At 42.7% G+C, this 23,565-nt stretch overlaps 1 protein-coding gene across 6 annotated transcripts in view; it reads right to left on the minus strand.

The window, feature by feature from the left end:
• The window catches only part of CCDC17 (coiled-coil domain containing 17), a 432,057-nt gene that overhangs the window by 107,153 nt on the left and 301,339 nt on the right, over positions 1–23,565 (minus strand). For all 6 annotated transcript variants that reach the window (XM_033915898.1, XM_033915896.1, XM_033915895.1 and 3 more), the window contains one exon: positions 4,586–4,808. In XM_033915898.1, the coding sequence (XP_033771789.1) occupies positions 4,586–4,808 (223 nt within the window). The remainder of the gene's footprint in view (positions 1–4,585; positions 4,809–23,565) is intronic.

A 23,565-nucleotide genomic window follows, 5' to 3' on the forward strand; every position in this document is an offset into this window, starting at 1 on the left:
ATGAGAAGATCACTACCATAAAGAGTTTGTTCCCCTCAGCTATCTCCTACAATTCTTTCCCCGAAAGACTCTGACCCTATCCCTGCCGACAGATCTTGGACTACATTCGAACTTGTATCCGAGACCCAGATCTCTAAACTCTGCCTCAAACTTAAATCCTGCAAGTGTATCCTAGATCCTTTCCCATCCTACCTTTACGAAAACATCCCTGCGCAGGCCATCTCTTCCCTTACAAACCTTATAAATAAAGTTTTACTATCTGGCCTGTTTTCCTCCGAAATGGGACACATTGCCTTATCCCCTCTTCTGAAAAAAGCCGATCTCGACCCTTCCTCACCATCGAACTACCGCCCCATAGCAAACATCCCTCTTTTAACAAAACTTCTAGAGACCATAGTCACTACCCAGCTCTCCTCCTACCTAGAGAGATTCTCCATTCTCCAACATTACCAATACGGATTTAGGCCCAATTTCAGCACCGAGTCCCTCCTAGTTTCCTTAATCTCAAAGGTACAACAACTACACGCCCGAAAAAAATTTGCTGTTCTCCTACAGTTTGATCTCTCCACGGCTTTCGACGTCGTACACCATGACATACTAATCTACCAACTTTCAGAGATAGGAATAGACTCCTCTGTTCTAAACTGGTTCTCAAACTTCCTCCGCGCTCGTTCCTATATTGTCAACACAAACGGCTCCAAATCTGCTTCATGGACACCATCCTGTGGTGTCCCTCTGGGCTCCCCCCTATCCCCTATTCTCCCTGAAGCTCCTCAAACTATCCCCCCTTGAAACAATCTACACATATGCAGACGATATCCTTATCCTCCTCGAAACAGATTCAAACCTTACAAACCTCCAAGAGAACATCTCTTCATGCATAACGAGACTTCACACCTGGTCCCTCTCTGTACAGATGAAACTAAATGAATCAAAAACAAAATTACTCTGGCTCGGCCCAAAACTAGCACACCTGCCCTCCCTCTTCACTCTACCCACAGGCCCTGCTCTGCACCTTGAATTCTCTAGCAAGGTCCTCGGCATCACCATCGACTCCTCCCTTTCCCTCAACGATCACCTGAACTCCTTGGCAAAATCTTGTTACTTCAGCCTCCACATGCTGAGGAAAGTTAGATCCTATTTTCACCAAAAACATTTCACCGTCTTTGTACAATCCATCATCCTATCCAAACTTGATTATTGTAATGCCATCTACTTGTGCCTAACAAAAAAAAGTTTCCGCAGACTCCAGCTTATCCAGAATACTGCGGCCAAGCTGATTTTTGCTAAACACAAATCTGATCACGTCTCCCCACTACTTACCAATCTTCACTGGCTCCCAGTACTTTCCAGAATTCATTTCAAATGTTCCTGCCTAGCCTTCAAGATCATTCATGGCATCCTTCCGCCATTAATCCCTCTATCCTTCCTCGCCCAGACGCCTGCCACCACCAGATCAGCCCACAGACATAAACTATCCTTCCCCTCTCTACACGGCATCCTCCATGCAGGAAAACTGGGAAAATCCCTCCTCTCCAAAATCACGGGCCTTTGGAACAATCTCACTGTCCCGCTGCGGAACCTGGGTTCCCTCCTACTATTCCGAAAACAACTGAAAACCTGGCTTTTCCCTAGCATATAACTTTCTCTCCTTATGTCTACATCCCCTCTTTTTATATTCTTTGTAAACCCTTCTCCCCTCTCTTCTTATTTTTTAAGCTTTGTAAACCATGTCGAGCTCCACTTCCGTGGAGATGATGCGGTATATAAACTTAAGGCTTAGTTTAGTTTAGTTTAGTCACAGCCAGCCCTCCTCCTGTTTTCCACCTTCAGTTCCCAAAGACCCTGGAACAGGGAAAGAGACATAACTGATGTGGTAAGAGGGAAAGATGTTAGTGGGGAAGGGAGAGCAATCCAGGAATTGAACAGCAATTAAGGGAGGCTGAGGTAGAAAAACAGGAGAGAGGAATGGAGGGGAATGAGAAAAGGGTAGATGGGCAGAAAGGTGTCAGGAGAGAAGGAAGGAAAGTTAATATAAGGAGGCAAAAGTCTGAGGAAGGAGGAAGGGCAAAGGGGTGGCCTAGTGGTTAGAATTGCTGCCTTCACATCCTGAGGTTGTGAGTTTAATTGCAGCTGCTCCTTGTGACCCTAACTTTTCATAACTGGATTGTGAGCCCACAGGGACTGCCTTAGGTGAATCTCTTGTGGGGAAAAGGATTGAAGATGGTCTGCAAGAGGGATGAGGAGTGAGTACTCTTATTGGCAAGGCAGAGTGGGGGGTGGGGGGTACGGGGTGCTGCTTGTGATTAGACAGCAGAAGGGATGGCAGCTGCTCAGTGTTCCCTCTAAGCGGGCGGGTGTTGTGAGCAAACTTTTTTCACTGTGAGCTAAAAATATCGGGCGCCAGCAAGTTATGAGCCAAATAAATATGTTGCTTTCTACCACAGAACTTCCTTACGTTTGTATGGAATCTATCCCCTTTCAACTTTAGAGAGTGCCCTCTCGTTCTCCCTGCCTTAGCTACTAAGTCTATTCCCTTCAGTACCTTGAATGTTTCTATCATGTCCCCTCTCAATCTCCTCTGCTCAAGGGAGAAGAAGCCCAGTTTCTCTAATCTTTCGCTGTACGGCAACTCCTCCAGCCCCTTAACCATTTTAGTTGCTCTTCTCTGGATCCTTTCGAGTAGTACCGTGTCCTTCTTAAAGTACCAGTGCTGGACGCAGTACTCCAGGTGAGGGCGTACCATGGCCCGGTACAGCAGCATGATAACCTTCTCTGTCTCTTCAGTCCAGCATCTGCCCCTTCCATTCACTGTCTGTCTTTCCCTGCCATCTCTCCTCCTGCCCCCCCCCACCCCCCAATTTGGTCTAGCATCCATCATCTTCCTTCTGTTCCCCTCATGGTCTGGCATCTCTCTCCTTCCCTCCCCCCTGTGGTTTTTAGCATATCTCTCTTCTCATTTCCTCCACTCAGATCTGATCATTCTCTGCTCTCTCTTCCCTTTTCTTCTCTGGTCTTCCTTCTCTATTTTCTGCCTCCATCTAAATTAAATTCTTTCTTACTATTTAGTCCCGTTTCCCTCTTTTCACTGTGTCTACACACAGCTTGTCACCCCTTTCCCTCACCCCTCCATTATCTTACTATTTTCTTCCCCCTTTATTTATCTCCTCCTTCCATCCAGTATGTGTTCTTTCCCCACTTCCATTCAGCATCTGCTCTCCCTTCTCAACTGACATCCATCTGCCTTCTGCTCTCTCTCCCTTCTTCTCACTTCCATCATCTGTCCCCTTCTCTCTCTCTCTCCTCTCCTCCATTCCATCATCTGCCCCTTCTCTCTCTCTCTCCCCCCCCCAACTTCCATCATCTGCCCCCCTTCCCCTCACCTTTGTGGGTCACTTTCTTTCCCCTGAGGGTGGCTCATGTCACAGGGGAAGCTTTGGCCGAGCAGAACCGCTTGATTGACAGTGGAACTTACTTGATTGATGTCGATGCTGGGGCCCGTTGCCGTTTGAAGGAAAAAAAAAAGGTGGAAAAAAGGAACCTGTAAAGGCGAGAGGAAGGGAAACCTCCAGGACAGCTGCTTTTTGCCCTCCTTCAGCGGCCCAAGAGTTCAGACCAGCAGCGGCAGCTCTGTATGCTTTTAACTTCGGCACAGAGCTGCCCCTAATCAATAGTTTAGCGCGGTTTCATGAGGCAGCCTCGGGGCCTTTGATAGCCGGCCCGCTTCGATGATGCGATGTGGGCCGGCCTAGCAAAGGCCCCGAGGCTGCCTTATGAAACCGCGCTAAACTATTGATTAGGGGCAGCTCTGTGCCGAAGTTAAAAGCATACACAGCTGCCGCTGCTGGTCTGGAGGTGCGGAGACAAGGCAGGAGGCAAACGCGGTGGAAGGCAGGAGTCCCGGCGAAGGCAGGAGTCCCGGCACAGCGACTGCAACAGGAAGTTGCAAGTCAGCTGACGCCGGCCTTTCGTTGCGGCGGGGACCGAATCCTTCGTGGACCGGCAAGATTTTGTTTGCGGACCGGCGGTTGAAGAACTGTGCTCTACACTGTGTGCGCTGCGACGAGAAACTTGTGCGCTGCGAGGTAATATTTTGTGCGCGTGCGCACGTCAACGCAGCTTAGCGGGAACACTGCAGCTGCTAGTGAACTTTCACTTTGAATGACAAGTAACTTATGCATTTAAGCCCCATCAAGTCATCAGACCCGATGAATGACAGCTGGGACATTTTCTGCTGCCATTTACATAGGGGAACCTCTCCCGGCTTCTCAGGGCACATCCAGCAGTCAGATTTCATGATGTCCACCTTTAACTGACGTGCAAATGTCTCTCACGCATTGGCATTGGGGGTTCCATATTTAGAGGAGGCATTAGCAGAGGAATAGGTTGTAGTTTCAAATCATACCCACAGCTGCAAACATCAGAGTGAAAATCCACATATAGGTTTGCTTTGAAAACTGGTTCAAAGTATTCAGGTAAAAAAAAGTGCCCACAGCCTTTATCCTAAAGCAGATCATTTGAAAATTCACCCCATATGGGAGAGTATCAACACATCATAAACAACGCTCTTTTTGCTTCCACTGACCTGTGGCACCATATTCAGCTCCCCCATGGTGAGTCCAGTTCGCACTGGCAGTGCTCGAATTGGAACCTTCCAGTGGCCGCTCAGCACCTGATTGTGTTGGTCAAAGAGATCAATCTTAGTCCAGCCCCTGGAGGACAAGCATTGAACCTCCTGACCACATGTATCGAAGCCCCCAGAAGCCTGAAGCTCCACCACCAGGGCCAAGGATGGCACAGGCCGAACCCTGAAGAGCAGAAAAAACATCTTTCATTAGCTCATGCAACTAAAGGACAGCGTTCTCTCTGATCAACCTCTGCCATCTCTGTTCAACAGCTTAAAGAGATGACTACTGTCTAGATGGATTTCACTGTGTAGACCCGGCTTAATTTAAAGAAGTGGAACTGTGGAGCCAGGAGGAGCAACAGATCTCGTTCATGTCTCTTTATTGTGGACATCCTGAAAACCTGACTGGCCGGGCATGCCCCAAGGACTGCATTGAGAACCCCTGATCTAGATCTGTAAGAGGAAACATTTTAGAATTCTACTTTGGATGAGAATTGCGCTATGGTTGACAATGGCTGTGTATTATTTCACGTCTGCCAGTATAATCAAAGACAACAAAGAATACCCCCCTCCCCTGACACTGCACCTGATGCGATATTTGCCAAAGGTTACTGGGCTGAAGATATGATACTGATCCCATATCTTAGCACGGATTGTCTGGCTGATATTACAATGTCCCTTTATCTTGGTACAGGTTATTTGGCTGATATATGGGATTGATTCATTACACTTATGTGGGCTGTTTTGCTGATGCTTCAAGCAAAATTGCTTACCTGTATTTATTTATTTTAAAAACTTATATTTCACTTACACCTAAGCGGATTAAAAAAATCAAACATAATCATAAGATAAAAATACCAACCTCCCCCCCAGTATAAAGCATAATAAAACAAAACAATATACATATAACCTTTCCATTAATCATTCCTTCAGTTGCTGCTTTTTAAGCGCTTAAAAAGCTTGTATAAAGAGCGAGAGCGGGATACCAGTCTCCGCAACTCTGGTGATGCCATCAGAAGGATTTGACTACAAAGCTGGGTTCTCTTGAACAGTGCTAGAAATTAGCCTTGAGTTTGTGAGGACTGAATGCCTATCACAGTTGAGTCTGAGAAAGGATGGGAAGGAGCATCATTTTACTAAGCCACTATCCAGAGTCTTAGAGAGCTCTGGAAATAATTTACCATAATTAAGTTTATTGAAATTGCCAAGATATTGAATAAATCGAGAGGCCTACCCAGCCTGGGGACTCAAAGTCACGTTCAATAGTTGTGACTTAGATGCATTCATTTTCAACCCAGACAGGGAGTGTATCCTTAGGCCACCCAACTGTAAGCAAGATATCATCTGCCAAGAGTGATAATTTAAATTTCTCACCAACAATAGTAATTACTCTGATGATTCCTAATGGTGGCCACTAGTGGTTCATTAACCAAAGCAAATAGCAGGGGGGGGAAAGAGGATTGATCTAAATAACAAGGATTTTCGTCACCTCAGAAGAGTATAGTTTTTGATAAAAATGCACAAAGCATTGCCCAATTTTCTGAGATTCTATAACCATTTCCCCTTGATAAAATGTAAGCTTGTGCCTATTTCCCTCTTCAACATAGACCCTCTGGTGTTGTATTGTATCTACCCATTACACTTTGGATTGTTCATAGAGAGAGCTTAACTTAGCTTGGAGGGTTGTTGACTTCATAGCCAAATAGCTCTCTTCTCAATCCAAAATTGTTGGTCTCTTTTCCTTTGAATTGGATGCCCATTTGATATGATGTCCCCTTACAAAAGCTTTAAAGTTGTCCCACACCATTGCTATGGATAGAACTGGTGTCCTATTCTGCTGAAAAAGCTCAGGAATGGTTTGGTTAAGTTCTGCTGTCATTTCCTCCTTTTCTAGGAGTCCGTCATTAAGCCTCCAAAATTTAAGGGGCTTATCAGCATGGGAGAAGGTTAAATTTACCAGTACAGGTGTGTGATTAGACCAGGAAATAATATCTACAGGAGAGCAGTAGGTCAATTGGGTTTTCTGCTGATGGAGAAACCGCCAAGCGTCTAGCAGCACAGGATTATAAATAAAGATCTTTAAGGCCTCTCTAGCCGCTTCGTTATCCAACGGAGGGAACAGTGTTACATTAAAGTCCATTACCCACTATCAAACACCCCACAGGTAACCTGCCCAAATGTAATTAGGGGCATAGACTGAAACAATATTAAAGAAACACCCATCTAACTTCACATGAATGGTCCAAGACCTTCGTCATTACTTCAGCCTGGACTCTCCCTGAAATCAGAATTGCTTCCCCACATACTTTTTTATCATTTCTATAAAGCTGCTCAGCGTACACAGCGCTGTACATTAAGTCAAAAAAAGCAATAAGAAAATGTTCATCCCATCCCTTAAAATGAGTTTCTTGCACTAAGCAGCGTCCTAACCTCTGTAGCAAACTCTTTTGTTTGTAGGAGATTTCAGGCCTTTAACATTTAAAGTAATAATAATAATAATAACTTTATTTTTGTATACTGCAAGTACCACAAGGGCCCAGGAGACCACTGTCAGACAGACCCATGGACCTGGGGGACTAGCCGTCACTCACCTCTGACAGATTCGATGGACTGGGTGAGAACTTGGGGGCTGGGTAAAAGGAGAGAGAAAGGAGCTAAGCACATAGCACCCACCTATTGTTGAAGCTAAATCAGACGCCCAGGCCACTGACGAACTGCATAGGTAGTGCTTAGGGTGTGTACATATGTGTATATATTTATATATATATATATTTATATATATATTTATTTGAACCACTGAAAGTTGTCATGACTAGGCCTGTGTACATGATGTAAATAAAATGTCTATAATTTATTAGCCAACCTTGTTCACAGACCCTTTTTTATTTTCCTGGGGGGAAAAGAGTGTGAGCCCACCCTCTAACACTTCTTTTCCCCAGGTGGAGGCACCGAGCGCCAACCAAGTGAGGGACCATCGGAGACTGCCTTCAGGGGACTCCAGCCAGGTCGGGCCCTGGGAGCATTACATAAGTAATCAGGGGGAGATCATCAAAAACTCCAATGTCATAGATATCCCAGAATTTTTTATCCTGTTTGCGTGCTGCTGCCATGATCTCCTCTTTTTGTGTGTATTTTATGAAAACAGACAACGATATCTTTCAGGAGGTATGCATGTGCTGTCCTGAAGGCACGATGTGCTTGATTTATCTTCACCTCCTGTGGCTGACAGTCAGCTTCATTAAGGGATAATATAGGGGCACTTATTTTCTGTACCATCAATTTACAGTCCACATATTCTGGAGCATCAGGGAGACCTCTAAATCATAGGTTCTGGCATTTACTTCTGTTTTCTAAGTCTTCAATACAAATCAAGAGGTCTCCTTGTTGTGTCATGTCATCTAATTTTTTCTCATGGGAGGAAATTTGGGCCACCTGTTAATCCACACATTGTTCCATCTCATCAATGTGGGTGCCGAGGTCAGCAATATCTGCTTGGAGCTCTGACCCAATAGATACCATTTCCACTCTCAATGCCACAATATCTGATTTAATCTCATGGAGGCATCGCTTCATTTCCTCCATATGTGCTGTATCTGAAGCTGGCTTCACTGCCATGGAGCCAAAATTCACATAATGACCCAGAAAGATCCTGCAGCCTCCATCTTGTTTGTATCATAGCACCGCTGGCTGCTGCACTAGTAGGCAAAGTCCTGGAATGAGATATCTTTTTTTTTTTTCTATCATATCTATAGGATATCAAGAGTAAAAGTCAGCGCTGTCTTTAGATCCACGAATTGAACAGGTTGTAGCCAGTGATGGATGCAAATTACATCTGGCTGTGAGCTTCCATTTGGCCTGATGACATCACTTCCTCCCCATTAAAAAAATTTTTTTATGGCGTGATCAATAACCATGTCAATTAAGCTCACTAAATAATTGAAGTTCCACACAGAACTCAGCTAGGCATTCCTGATCTAGGTGCCACTTATAGAATCAGGGCCTTGGTAAAAACCCTGGGAGCTGACATGAGGTCAAAGAGAACACGTAGTACTGGAAGTGATGTGTTCCCACCTGAAATCTGAGATACTTCCAGGCCACAGGAAGTATCAGGAAATATGTATAGGCATCCTTTAAGTCCAGAGAGCAAAGCCAATCTTGTTCCTCAGTCATTGGGAAAAGGGAGCCCAGGGAAACCATCCTGAACAGATATTTTTTTCAGGGCCCTTAGGTTTAGGATGGGGATACATTCCCCCTATCTTTTTGGAATAAGGAAGTACTTGGAATAGAATTCCAGCCCCTTTTTCTGATGGAATAGGCTGGGCCGCACTGGTCTTTAGAAGGCAGAGAGGTTCTCTAGAAATATTTCCTTGTTGTGGGAGCTATATAAAGTGGCTCTTGAATAATGTGACCATACGTCCCGTTTTGAACGGGACCGTCCCGTTTTTAGGTATCCTGTCCCGTTGTCTCCAAGCATAGCTTCGGGACGCTGAAATGTCCCGTTTTCAGAAAGAGAGCAACTAGAGTCTAGTTGCTCTCTTTCTGAAAACGGGACATATCGGCATCCTGAAGCTCTACTTGGGGACAACGTGCAGGGATGCCCAAAAGAAGCCTGGGATTTCTCCCTGCTGGTGCGAGCAGCTGGTTGTTAGAACCAAGAGAGAATGTGCGGGGAGCGCTAAGTGCACTGGGGACCTCGGCTCGTGCACTGTTTACAGCACGGAACGCTTTTGCTGTTGCACTGGTGGCTGTGTGCAGCGTCGGATATTTCCGGCCCTTTGGACTTAACCTTTCACCGCTTCATTGCGCATTGTAGTTAATGGATTCGCTCGCTGACTTTCCATTCTGCCGTGGTGTGAGGAGCCCCCCCCCCCATCTGCGTGTTGGATGTGAGCAGCCCAGGCTTCAGCGGCGGTGGCCCTCGCCATGCTCAAGTGCATCCCCCTCTGGTGCAGCAACCAGCATGTGGAGTCAGTGGATAAGCGGCACTGTTCCCTGCAGGCTGTGCCCGATGAGATCTACTGCTACAGCCGCAGCCTAGAGGAGCTGCTGCTCAACGCCAACCAGTTGCGGGAGGTGTCCAAACCCCTTGCAATAGGAAAGATGGCCCTGAATGCCAGTAGCAGCCCTGCTCTAGGTTTAACGTTCTTCAAAGATGCAACAGGGGAGAGATTTGTGGTTTGAAAGAAAGGGGGGCAGGGAGAGAAAAAGAAAGACAAAGAAAGAGGGGGGACAGGGAGAGAGAAAGAAAGAAAGAGGGGTGACAGGGAGAGAGAAAGAAAGAAAGAGGGGTGACAGGGAGAGAGAAAGAACAGATGCACAGTCAGAAGGAAGTGCAACCAAAGACTCACCAGATAACAAAAAGGTAGGAAAAAAGATTTTATTTTAAATTTAGTGACAAAATGTGTCACTTTAGATAATTTATATCTGCTGTCTATATTTTGCACTATATTTAATGGGATCTGGAGGATCTGGGATTGGGGGGGGAATGGATCTGGGGGTCCTGTCCTGTTTTGAGGAAAAAAATAAATGGTCATGTTTCTCTTGAAGAGCAATTTGGAGGCTTTTCTCACCAATAAAGAGTGTAATCCATGTGGACTCTTTGTAAAACCCACCGGTTAGAAGTTACAAGGGGCACCTTTCTTTGTATAAACTAAGCCTCCTCTCCTACCAGTAGGTTGTACAGAATGGTTACTTTGACTGTGGCTGTGTTCTGCTAGAGTCAATTAATAATTTGTCCCCCATTTTGACTGGGGAGTTGGTTGGGTGTTCTGCTCATGTTAGAAACATAGAAACATGATGACAGATAAAGGCCAAATGGCCCATCTAGTCTGCTGGGACTGAACTTGCTGTGAGAAGTGAGAAGAAGTGGTATACCTAACGTGACCATTTATTTTTTTCATCAAAACGGGACATCTATTAATATTCAGTCGCGCCCCAATCCCGCCCTAGCCCCACCCCAATCCCGCCCTAGCCCCACCCCCAATCCCACCCTAGCTCCGCCCCAATCCTACTTTAGCCCCACCCCAAATTTCTTCCATTCATTTTTCATGTACACACAATATCTTATTATTTCATAATGGTAACCATAAACTTTTTAAAAACACAAAGCACCCTATACGCAGAGAAAATGTTAATTATCATTTATATTTGGGGGGTTTTCAAAGATATCACCTCAGTAACTATAAAAAAATAGACAAATATAGTGCAAAATATAGACAGCAGATATAAATTCTCAAAACTAACACATTTTGATCACTAAATTGAAAATAAAATCATTTTTCCTACCTTTGCTTTCTGGTTATTTCATGAGTCTCTGGTTGCATTTCCTTCTGAATGTGTATCCTTTCTTTCATTTCTTTCTTTCTGCACTCAGGCCCAACAATTGTCCCTTTCTATTCCCTCCCTCCTTCCTTCCTATGTCCTTAGAGCCCCATCCTATGTCCTTAGTGCCCCCAGTGCCTCCTTCCTATGTCCTCCTCACTGCCTTCCAGCCTTTGTCCCACCCCCTCCCCCAAAGCCAGCCTGCCTGCCTACCGCCCTCCCTCCCTGCCGCGCCAAAACCAGCCTCCCTCCTTCCCGTCTTCCAGCACCAATTCAAACCCCCCCCTCCCCGGTCCACCGGCGCTGCCTGCCAGCCTCTCTCCCCACCTCCCTCCAACACCAATTCAACACTCCCCCTCCGGTCCGCTGCCGCTGCTTGCCACCCAGAGACTTTCAGTGAAGCCCTCACAATTCCCCCTCATTCCCCCTCCTCTTCTATCTAGGATTATCAGACGTCCGGATTTAGCCAGACAAGTTCTCTTTTTAAAGGAGTGTCCAGACGTCTGTCTAAAATGTGAGAGTTTGTCCGGGTTTTCCTCTCCCCTGTTCCCCGCCTACCTCGGTTTCTTTGCTGCTACTCGTATTTTTGGGAGGCATTAACTATTCAACCAGTGTAGCTCTGGATCTTGCGCTGTGAAAATCAAGCCTCGTTCTGGAGTTGCAATTGCTGCACTCATAGCAATCCAAGCCTCGTTTTGGGGCTCCAATGGTTTCGTTCATTACTATCCAAGCCTCATTTTGAGGCTCCAATAGCTCCTCTCAGGATCCCCCAAGCCTCACTCTGGCCCTCACTGAAGGGAGGTAAGGAGAGAGGCTGGCAAGCAGCAGCAGCTGCAGACCCGGGGAAGGGGGTTGAATTGGGCGCAGGACAAAGAAAAAGAGGGAGGATGGCTTTGGCGTGGCAGGGAGGGGAAGTGATTGCGTGTCCCGTTGTCCCTGCGCACAGCTTCGGGACAATGTCCCTGAAAACGGGTTATTTTGGCATCCTGAAGCTGTGTGTGGGAACAACGAGACAGGAGATCTAAAAAAGGGACTGTCCTGTTCAAAACGGGACGTATGGTCACCTTAGGTATACCTATGCCTATGTGAGTGGTAGGATGCTCACTTCAACTTACTCAAGAATTTCCTAGTTGAGGAAGGTGCAGAAGATGCTTGACAGGAAATAATGTCAATGGTTTCTTGATTAGGTCAGTGACCTTCTCTACCTTTGTTCCCAAAAAATTATCTCCATGGCAGGTGGCATCCACCAGTCTCTGCTGGATTGCTTGGTCCAAGTCGGAGAGTTTGCGCATTGCTATACTTTGGGCTGAGATCCTGGAAGCTACATCAAAATTATTATATGTGCCCCTGACAAGAAACTTTCTACAGGCCTCCTTCTTTCTGCCTGTTCCGGTGGAAGAATATCTTTCATACTCAGTATACTGAGCACTAAGGATTGCAAGTATATGCTCATGTAGAGCTGGTATGATTGAATGGTGGAGATGAGCATAGAGATCTATTCTATTCTATGACAAGATTTTATATACTACCCAGTACACAAAGTTTAAAAGCGGTTCACATCTTTTACCCAAATGAATCTAAAGTTCTAGCTTCTCTGCCTGGGAGTGCTTAAACTTAGTCTCTAGAACTTTTAGCCCTTTTGAGGGCAGATTGCACCACCAAAGAATGATAAAGCAGTTGGGACCTATCAAATCCTGGTGTGCTCTGGATTCGGTACATGGTGTCAATCTTTTTTTGGGAATACCAGGACCGACAGAGGAAACTCCCAATTCTTCATCTGAATGTCTCTAAAGATCCTGTGAAGAGGGATAGTCACTGCCTCTCAGAACTTTCAGGACTTTGAACATCTCAGTCCTGTAACCACCATCTCCCTGACAATGACAAGCGATCTCCCTGACAATGACAAGACTCTCAGGTGGACACTTCCATTTTTCCTCAGGTTGAGAGGGGTCTGATGGTATTCCATGTGACTCATCATCTGAGAAATAATGTGAATCTTCATCAGACTCCCATGAATCAGTATCATATTTGTGGGAGGGTTGATGTCTGGCCTGTCTCAGTCATGAAGAACTATGTCCTGTGCCAGAATGGTGCCAAGAAGAAGGCTGCCCTTTTGATTCTGGTGAAGCTTCCTCTATTGATGTTAAGGGGATACCCACATGGGCTGGTGTTGACATTGACCCCGAAGGTGGTGCTTACAATTGAAGCCTGCACTACAGGCTGAGGGCCCTGTGGGATAGGCTGAGGAGATGCTGTGGCTGGTGCAAGCACCCTCAATGCCGACGTAGTCTTCAGGGCCAACAACCCCACCAAGTGCCCATGTCGTATGGCCCGGATCCATTCAATGAGGTCCACCATTGGTATAGGCTAGAGCATTGAGGTGAAAACAGTCTGCACAGTCATCAGTGTTGACTCAGGAACCACAACTCTGCTAGTAGGAGACCTACATGGAGGCACCTCTTGAATGGAGGGGGAGTGCGGTCTTCCTGGTGCTGATGTTTTTTGAGTACTGTCTCTTGCAGTGCCCTAGAGCTCTCAACACTGTGCATCAAAGGAGACCAATGCTTGTACTTCTTGGCCTTTGCCCAATGCACAGCATTGATGTCTCAGTGCTGATGATGATGACATCAAATTCCCCCATCTCCTCAGTATTGGGTCTGATGTTGATTGGTCCCGATAGCCCTGTGCAATCACTGGCACTGAGGCAGATGGAGACCCACTTGATGCATGAAGACTCCTAGTGCTGGATACAGGTCCTGAGGTCCTGATGAAATGCTGATGCCGATGGTTCAGACCTGACTCTACTAAATTTCTCTTTCTGAGTCTTTCTGGATTTTTGAGTCCTTTTTCTGCATATGCAAAAAAAGAGGACAGTTTAGATAATTATATTCTGGCTCCAAACACTGAATGCACCAGGAACAGGTGTCAGAAGCAGAGATAGTCCAACATTGGGCACAATGTTTGAAGCTATAAGTGTTAAGGAAATCGCTCAAAACATACCTCTTTGACAAATTCCTCTAACCCCCGCTCCTCCCCTACAGAACTAATTATCCCTTGCCTATCTCCCTTTCCCTTCCCCTCCCCCCATGCAACAGTTACTAGATCTTTATTGTAATTATCACTTTACCATATAATTGCTAACTAACTCTCTACACCTACATTGTATAAATCGCCCTGAACTGTCTTCTTGATATGCTGTAACCTCGATGTTAACTTCGCTGTAACCTTGATGTAACTTCACTGTTAATGTACAGTCTCTTATCCTGTAAACCGCTCTGAACTGTTTTGTGGTATTGCGGTATACAAAAAATAAAGTTATTATTATTATTATTATTATTAAACCTATGCATATAGATTTTACACAGAGCTGATGCAGAATTCAAAGACTATGCCTAACGCAGAGAGGACCTTTGATCCATATTTGATTCTTAGCAGGCCTTGTCTTGCCCAGAGCTTGCACTGATGTGGAAAAATGATCCTCCAGCCACTATGATGCTAGAACTCTCTGGATTCTAACAGCAAGGAGCTGAGGTTCTTCGAATTCTACCTGAGATGACATTAAGGAGATCTTTCTGGAGATGCTCAGGTCAAGAGGTCAGAATAGGAAGCAGGAATAATGTCTCATCTTCAAAGATAAGTCCTTGGACCAGAGGGTCTAAAGGAAGTCTCTCTGATGGTCCAAAAGGTCTGATCCCCGAAATCAGATCCTGAGCCTGCTCCTCAAGTCTGAGCCCGGCCTGCTCCTCAAGATGCTAGAGGCCGAAACCAACAGAAGGATCTGGGCTGCATTCATTCCAGTGTCCCTGCCTTGGCAGCTCATTATCTCCTGTCACCTGAAATAGACCTCTCCAGCAATAAATGTGCTGGGCATCACTCCAGACCTCCTGCTGCCAAAGAAACTTCTCCTACACTACTGGGATCCTCTCACCTCAATGCAGTGGCATAGTAAGGGGGGTTAGTCCACCCTGGGTGCTGTCTTGATGAGGGCGCAAGCATCAGTCCTCCTCTCTGCACATTGCTTCCCTTCCCTGTACCTCTGTAATGTCGCACCAGTGTTGGCTCTTCCTCCAACGTCACTTCCTGGACCACGATTTTGTACTGTCTCGTGTAGACTATTGTAACACTCTACTAGTGGGCCTGCCTACAAAAACTCTCTCCACCTCCAAAGGGTGCAAAATGCTGCAATCCACCTTCTGAAAAACCTAGGCATCTGCGACCATGTTACTCCTGCATTAGCTTCCATGTACTGGCAGCCCATTCAAAAACGCTGCACCTTCAAGGCACTGGTCCTCGCTTTCAAAACCTTCCACGAAACGATTCCGTACTATATGAAAACTAAACTACAAATCTACTTCCCAAAGCGACTACTGAGGTACCAAGGAGAAAAACGACTGGCCATACCTCCTGGCCGCTCCCTCAAAACTGAAACAGCCCGTAAACGCTCCTACTCACATTTCATACCCAAACTTTGGCACACCATCCCTCCATCTGTCAGATCACTAGATGGACTCTGGAACTTCAGGAAGGCCGTGAAAACCTTCCTCTTTACAAACCCAGCACCTTAAAGTCATTCACCCAGAAATGCCACTCAGTCAACACGCCTAAGCCACCTAATCTCACCAGATGCTACTTAGTGCATATGTTTTATTGTCATGTCTATATTGTAATTTACTTTGTAACCTGTTTTGGGCTCCTTTGGGAGGACGGGCTAGAAAATTTAATAAATAAATAAAAGTGATTTGACCAGGGTCACAAGGAGCAGTGTGGGTTTGAACCCACAACCTCAGGGTGCTGAAGCTGTAGCTCTAACCACTGCACCACATCTTAACTTCTCTAATACTTAAGTCCTTCATCTACATTGTCAGCTGCCACCTGTTATAAGAATACACAGCTTGGTTCATTGCTTGTCATAATGTGTTGTCCAGGGGTTAGGACTCGGATCTATTTGGGGAACATAAGTAAATAATCTATACTGTTAGATATGGAAAATGAATCTCACATATGTCAATACACAAACCAATCGAGGTTCTCACTTACAACAATGAAATAACACTGGAAGGCAAAGAACCACAGAAACCCGCTCAGAATCTGACTCAAGGTAAACTTAGTCTGAGACTTATCGGTTCTGGCTTTCTATCATAGGTTCTAAAAAAACCTTCCAGTTTGTTTGACTAGACAAATGCTGTGAAACTGATTAACACCTAAAAGTGTGTGGAGCACTGCTTCTCTTAATATTAAATAGTCAAGATAAAGATATTAACACTTATCCGACATGCAATTAACATCAAATTCAAGCTGAAATGGATTTTCAAAGGTAAGTTATCAGCTCAATCTCCTGAATCTGAAATATATAGATTGTAATCCCACTTATCTTAGTGCTACTTCTGTGCCCAAGCAAGTCGGCTTCTTTTGGGGAACCACGGAACAGTTCAGTTCATTACAGTAATCATTTAAAAGAAATCTGCATTGTTAAGTTGCTTTAATGAACATAAGAACTGCCATCTCCGGATCAGACCCATGGTCCATCGAGTCCGGCGATCCGCACACGCGGAGGCCCAGTCAGGTATACACCTGATGTAGTTTTAGTCACCCATATCCCTCTATGCCTCTCGTAAGGAGATGTGCATCTAATTTGCCTTTGAATCCTAGCACAGTGGATTCCTTAATAACCTCCTTTGGGAGAGCATTCCAGGCGTCTACCACTCGCTGTGTAAAGCAGAACTTCCTGGCATTTGTCCTGGACTTGTCCCCCCTTAGCTTCAAACCATGTCCTCTTGTCCGTGTCGCGTTGGACAATGTAAATAATTTATTTTCCTGCTCTATTTTATCGATGCCTTTCAGCATTTTGAACGTCTCGATCATGTCCCCTCGCAGCCTCCTCTTCTCAAGGGAGAACAGTCCCAGTTTCTTGAGTCGTTCCTCATATTCCAAGTTCTCCATACCTCTTATTAGCTTCGTTGCTCGTCTCTGCACCCTCTCAAGCAGTTTTATATCCTTCTTTAGGTTGGGAGACCAATGTTGGACACAGTATTCCAAGTGTGGTCTGACCATTGTTCTATAAAGCGGCATTATGACTTTCTCCGATCTACTCGTGATTCCTTTCTTTATCATGCCCAACATTCTGTTTGCTTTCTTTGCCACTGCCGCGCATTGTGCCGACGGCTTCAGGGTCCTATCTATCAGTACACCCAGGTCCTTTTCTTGTTTGCTCTTACCCAGAGTTGCGCCTGACATTCTATACTCGTGTTCCTTATTCTTACTACCTAAATGCATTACTTTGCATTTCTCCACGTTGAACTTCATCTGCCATTGCTCTGCCCATTTCTCTAACTGATACAAGTCGCTCTGGAGTTCCTCGCTATCCTCCTGCGATCTGATTGCCCGGCATAGCTTTGTGTCGTCTGCAAATTTAATGATCTCACTGGATACTCCTTCTTCCAGGTCATTGATGTAAATATTAAATAGGATCGGCCCAAGAACCGAGCCCTGGGGCACACCACTAGTCACTTTCTCCCAGTCTGAGAACTTCCCATTTATGCCCACTCTCTGCTTTCTGTTTTCCAGCCATTTGCCTATCCACCTGTGTATATCTTCCTCTATACCATGGCTTTGTAGTTTCCTGAGAAGTCTTTCATGTGGAACTTTGTCGAACGCCTTCTGGAAGTCCAAATATATTATGTCCACCGGCATTCCACTATCAATTTGCTTGTTCACGGTCTCAAAAAATTGAAGTAAATTCGTTAAACATGATTTCCCTTTCCTGAACCCATGTTGACTGGGTTTCATCAAGTCGTGTGTATCTAGGTGCCGGACTATGCTATCCTTGATCAGTGCTTCAACCATCTTTCCAGGGACAGACGTAAGGCTCACAGGTCTGTAGTTGCCCGGTTCATCGCTCTTTCCTTGCTGTATATGGGTTTGGAATCGCCAGCGGCACAGATGAGCTGACGCCATTATTCATCTGTGCCGCTGGCAATTCCGACCCTGTATACAGCAGGGAAAGAGCGATGACAAGTACTCATTAAAGCAACTTATACTGATATAAGCACCTACATTCCTTGGGCTTCTGTACATAGGCAGAGAGTAAATGCAGTGTCTGCTATAAGGTAATTCTATGACTGGGAGCATATGAGGCTTCTGGAATACTAGTGCAACAGCTGAAAATCATTGAGGGGTGAGAACTTATGACATCCATAGAGATGGTAAAAAATATCAAAGATATGTGCACACATGAGAGTCCCACCCATGTGTGAACCTACCTGTAAATACACATTCTATAAGAAGGATATTTATAGACCCGCACTTAGGTAGAATTTCGGCAATCACAGGCACTGGCCAGTGTTCTAATCATTTATATACGTATTCAGCACATAAAGATTAGCTCCCACTTTATCATCAGTTAAACCAGTGTTTTTGAATCAGTCTTCTGGAATCACCTGGCCAGTTGAATTTTCAGGATATCCACAATGAATATGCATGGAAAAGATTTGCATACTCGTGTTCAAGTCCTAGTGACTTTATTAATTAAAAAATTTTATACCCTAGGTGTGGCTTGGCGCGCGCGATATATGGAAGTGTGATCGCGGCGCTCCGTTAGCCAGGCAGTGGTTTTATTAAATATATTATATCTTTTTGCCTTAAAATTAAATTTTCGTCGCTCGGGTATTGTGCGAAGATGGCCAGCACACACCAGGGGAAAACTGAGGCGGCTTTTGCAACATCTGGTACGGCAAAGCGCCTTAAGCAAGATTTGGCGGCGGCAGCAAAAGCCCCACTTCCTGAGGAAGAAGAAAACGGAAAAAAAGAAATAATGGCTGAACTTAAAAAAATATCAAAGCAAATCCAGAAGAATGCAGAAAGCATTCAAGATATAAAAGAAGAGGTGTTAAACATTAACAGGCAGTTAGAGACAGTTTTAGAATCCAGGATGGATCAGATGGAACTAAGTGCTGTTCAAGCTAAGGAAGATAATAAAGTCATCAAAGAGATACAGAAAAGGCTGGTGGACTATGAGAACCGTGGCAGAAGAAAGAACATTAAAATTTTTGGACTGGCAGAAAATTTGGAGGGGGGAAACCCGGTTCAGTTCCTGGAGAATTTGCTCCCAAAGCTGTTACAGCTGAACACTAAGTACCCCCTAGAGATTGAACGAGCACACAGGATTCAGCAAATAACTCCAAGCCTAGACCTCTGGTTTTCAAACTTCTGAGGTTCAGTCAAGCATTTGAAATATTGAGCTTAGCAAAAGCTGATAAAAATTTAAACTACAAAGGCTCTAAGCTGATATTCTTGCCAGATTTTGAAAAAAATACTGTGGCTGTAAGGCAGCAGTTTCTTCAACTCAGAGCGCAGTTGAAAGAGAAGGGATACAAATATGGTTTATACTACCCTGCAAGATGAGGATTTCCTCTGAAAATAAGTCGCTTTATTTTGAGGATCCGGAAAACTGAAAAGTTTCCTTGCCACTGCAGAGCCAATGTCTATGTGAAGTGTTTCCAGGAATAGAAGAAAGAAGAAATGAAGAGGATTAACTGTTTTAAAGTTATATTATTATTGAGTTTTGTCATGTCTAAAGAGAGTTTATTGCTTTTCAAGGATGTTATTGGTCTGAGTTTGTTTATTTATGTTCTTTTCAGTGTCTTTTCTTTTGAATGAGGGTCATGGTATGTTGAGGAAAGGGTGTCATAATTGTTATATGTTATTTGGGTGTTGGGTTCTTTCTAAGATTTGTTTGGATATTTTTAAAGGAGTCAGTGGATTTAATAAATGAGAGGAAAATGGTTATGAACTTAACTATTTGAAGTATGGTGACTTGATTTTATAAGATTTATGTCTATGAAATGTGATTTCATTAAATGTATAATTGATTTGTTTGATTATTCTTTTTTAAAGAATATGAGTTATGGAGAAATTAAATTAAATGTGGAGGAATGATAATTTAATTGTAATGGGGTAAAGGTTAGTAAATGAGGGAAATTAATTGATTTTTGAGTTTAGAATTGATTAAATATAAAGGTGTATGAATTTTACTTTTATTAGGAATACTTAATTTTTTAATTAAATGAATTGAGATTAGAATATTTAAGAAACAAATATGTTTTTATTATTATAATAAGATGAAATGTTTTAAACGTTGCCTGGGGGGAGTGTAGAGATTACATATCCTATGTGCGTTACAAGTGTTACCAATTGGAGGGAGGGTTTGGGTGGGATAGGAATAGGGTTTTTTAAAATAATATGCTTAATGATGAATTTTAGGAATAAAGGGAATGGGTATTTAATCTATTTATTATTAGATGTTATGATGGTGCTGGTGTCTAATCATTTTATAATAATTAACAAGGTATATTATTATTGGAATAGATATTTAGTTGAATGATGATTAAGTTTTTTTCATTGAATGTAAATGGCCTCAATCATATGATCAAGAAAAAGAAAATGTTAGATTTCCTTAAGAAATAGAATTCTGATGTATATTTCATCCAAGAGACACACCTATCATTTAATGAATCTAGGAAGCTGGAAGGAGGATGGATTTCAAAATGTTTTTTTGCTCCAGCAAATGGGAAAAAGGGGGGAGGTTGCTATATTAATAAGTAAAAAATGTTTAGCAAATTTTCAAATGGTTGCTGCAGATCCTTTGGGAAGGTGGGTGCATGTCAAAATGAGCATGGGAAATAATACCCTTGATTTGTTCAATTTATATGCTCCAAATTCGAATCAAATGGAGTTTTTTAAAAAATATACAAAAATTACTATTACCACTGGCTGCTTCTAATTTAGTAGTGACTGGAGATTTCAATGCTGTAATGGATCCGATAGTAGATAAGAGTCCAAGTAAAATTATAAAATCATTAGGTTTAGATAATTTGGTTCAATTTTGTGATTTAATAGATATATGGCGTATTCTTCATTTTAATGATCGGGAATTTTCCTTTTGTTCTCAAGTGCATAATTCTTTTTCAAGAATAGATTATATATTTGTTTCAAATAAAATAGCTCAGAAAGTGAATAAAGCCATCATAGATCCGATAATTTTATCTGATCATGGTGGCGTTTGGAATGAATTACAATTGGATGAGCAAGTTGATGCAAAGCCGATTTGGAGATTCGATAATGCTTTGATTGCAGATTTAAAATTTATTGATGAGTTTAAATAAAAAATGATTGAGTTTTTCAAATTAATGATTCTGGAGATGTTAATATTGAGGTGGTATGGGATGCTTTTAAAGCAACTATGAGAGGATATATTATTTCATATTCAGCTTATGTTAGAAAATAAGCTAAAAAACAATTTTATGATTTGGAAAAAGAAATCAAAATTTTGGAAAATAAGTTAATTAGTAGATGGGAACGGAATACACTACAAATTTTGTTAAAAGCTAAAGCTAAATATAATGAATTATCTTCAAAGCTTGTTAGGAATGATTTATTCTGTCAACAAGCTCAGTATTATGGAAATTCAAATAAGGCTGGGAAATTATTAGCAAATTATCTTACGGCAAAAAAAGAAGGACAAAGATTGTTGTAATAAAAGATAATAGAGGTGATTCATATACTAAAAATGAGCATATTTTACAACAATTTCTTGCTTTCTAAAAGGAACTATATTCTTCAGAGACTTATAGAAATAAACAACAAGATGGTTTAAATTTTTTAAATTCAATTATTGGTCCAAAAATTCCTGATCATATAAAAGGAAGTTTAGAAGAACCTGTATCTCTAAAAGAAATAGAAGTAGCATTGAAGTCTCTTAGAGTTGGATCCGCTCCAGGTGGTGATGGTTTTACTGTAGAATTCTATAAATCATTTCAAATTAACCTTTTAGCATATTTGTTAAATTTGTATCAGCATCAACTGACTAAAGGTTGTATTTCAGGTACTATGGCAGATTCAGTGGTTATTGTTTTACCAAAACCAAACAAAGATCCCACTTTGGTATCAAACTACAGGCCTATTTCATTAATAAATGTGGATGGGAAAATTCTTGCTAAATTGTTGGCTTTAAGATTGGCAAAAGCTCTCCCTTTTATTATTGATACTCACCAAACAGGATTTGTTACAAGGAGGCATTCTTCTCATAACACTAGATTGGCTTTTCATACTTTAAATTTAACAAAAACAGTGAATGATCCGACTTTTTTGGTCTCTCTAGATGCAGAAAAGGCCTTTGATAGGGTAAAGTGGAATTTTATGTATCAAGCATTGGATTGGTTTGGGGTGGGGTGGGGTGGGGTCTGGTTTCATTCAAAGGATTCAGACACTGTATAGCTCTCCTGGTGCAAGATTATACATTAATAACAGTTTATCAGATAGATTTGACTTGCGAAGGGGGGTTAGGCAGGGTTGTCCCTTATCTCCTTTACTCTTTGATGTTGTTTTGGAACCCCTATTAATTGCTATTAATCAAACAAAGGGGATACAGGGTATTCCTTATTCGAATTGGGAATATAAACTTTCTGCTTATGCGGATGATATACTGTTTTATTTGAGGACCCAGAGACCACCATACCATGCTTACTTGAATTGATAGAGAGATTTGGAAAGTTTTCAGGATATAAGATTAATTGGAGTAAATCTGAGGTTCTTCCGCTTAATGTTCACTGTGTCAAAGGATTATTTGATTCATTTACTTTTGTATGGAAAGATGAGGGTTTAAAATATTTAGGTATCCTTATTAAAAATAATATTGAGGACACAGTAAAGGAAAATGAAAAAATTTTATTAAAGAAAGTTACAGAAATGTGTGAGAAGTGGAATCTATTGCATTTATCCTGGTGGGGGAGAGTTCAAACTATTAAAATGATGATTTTGCCTGTTGTTTGTTATCAAATGAGTATGATACCAGTTTTTTTTCAGGGGTCCTTCTATAAAAATTTAAATGGTATTCTTACGAAATTTGTTTGGATGGGTAAAAGGCCAAGAATTGCATTAGTATCTTTACAAAAATCAATTATGGAGGGAGGGGTAAATTTTCCAAATTTTTATAGGTATCATCAGGCCTATATTTTACGTCAGGGTATGTATTGGATCCTCCCAGAGCTCATGAAGAATGTTCCAGATTGGTTATACTTGGAATGGCGACTCCTGTTTCCTCTACATTTGGTTCATTTACTTAGTATAAAAATACCTAGAAGATATAGAGAAAATAAAATATTTGTTGATACATGGAAAACATTACGGTATGTTAGTAACTTGTCACCTATTCCAATTACTAAATCATTACATCAATCCATTTGGGTAAACTCCAAGATTAAAATTGGCGGGTTTCAAATCGTTTGGAAGCAATGGATTATTGGAGGTATTCGTACTTTGAATGATGTTATTTTAAATGGTTCGCTGCTTAGTTTTTCACAATTGCAACATAAATATGGTTTAAATAAAAATCAAAAATTTAAATGGTTGCAATTGAAGCAGGCTATTCAGGAGGGGTTCCCTGAATGGAAGAATCTTAATAATCAATATAGTTTGGAATTCCTTTGCTTTCAAGCGGATTTCTTGGGTCACCAAGCCGCACAGTGGTATAAATTGTTAAGTGAATATTTGAATAAAAAAAAGAAAACCGGGTTGAGGGATATTTGGAGCATTGAGATTAAGCACCAAATTTCTGCATCTCA

The sequence above is a fragment of the Geotrypetes seraphini genome, chromosome 12 (genome assembly GCF_902459505.1).
Source record: "Geotrypetes seraphini chromosome 12, aGeoSer1.1, whole genome shotgun sequence".
In the NCBI taxonomy this organism is placed as follows: domain Eukaryota; kingdom Metazoa; phylum Chordata; class Amphibia; order Gymnophiona; family Dermophiidae; genus Geotrypetes; species Geotrypetes seraphini.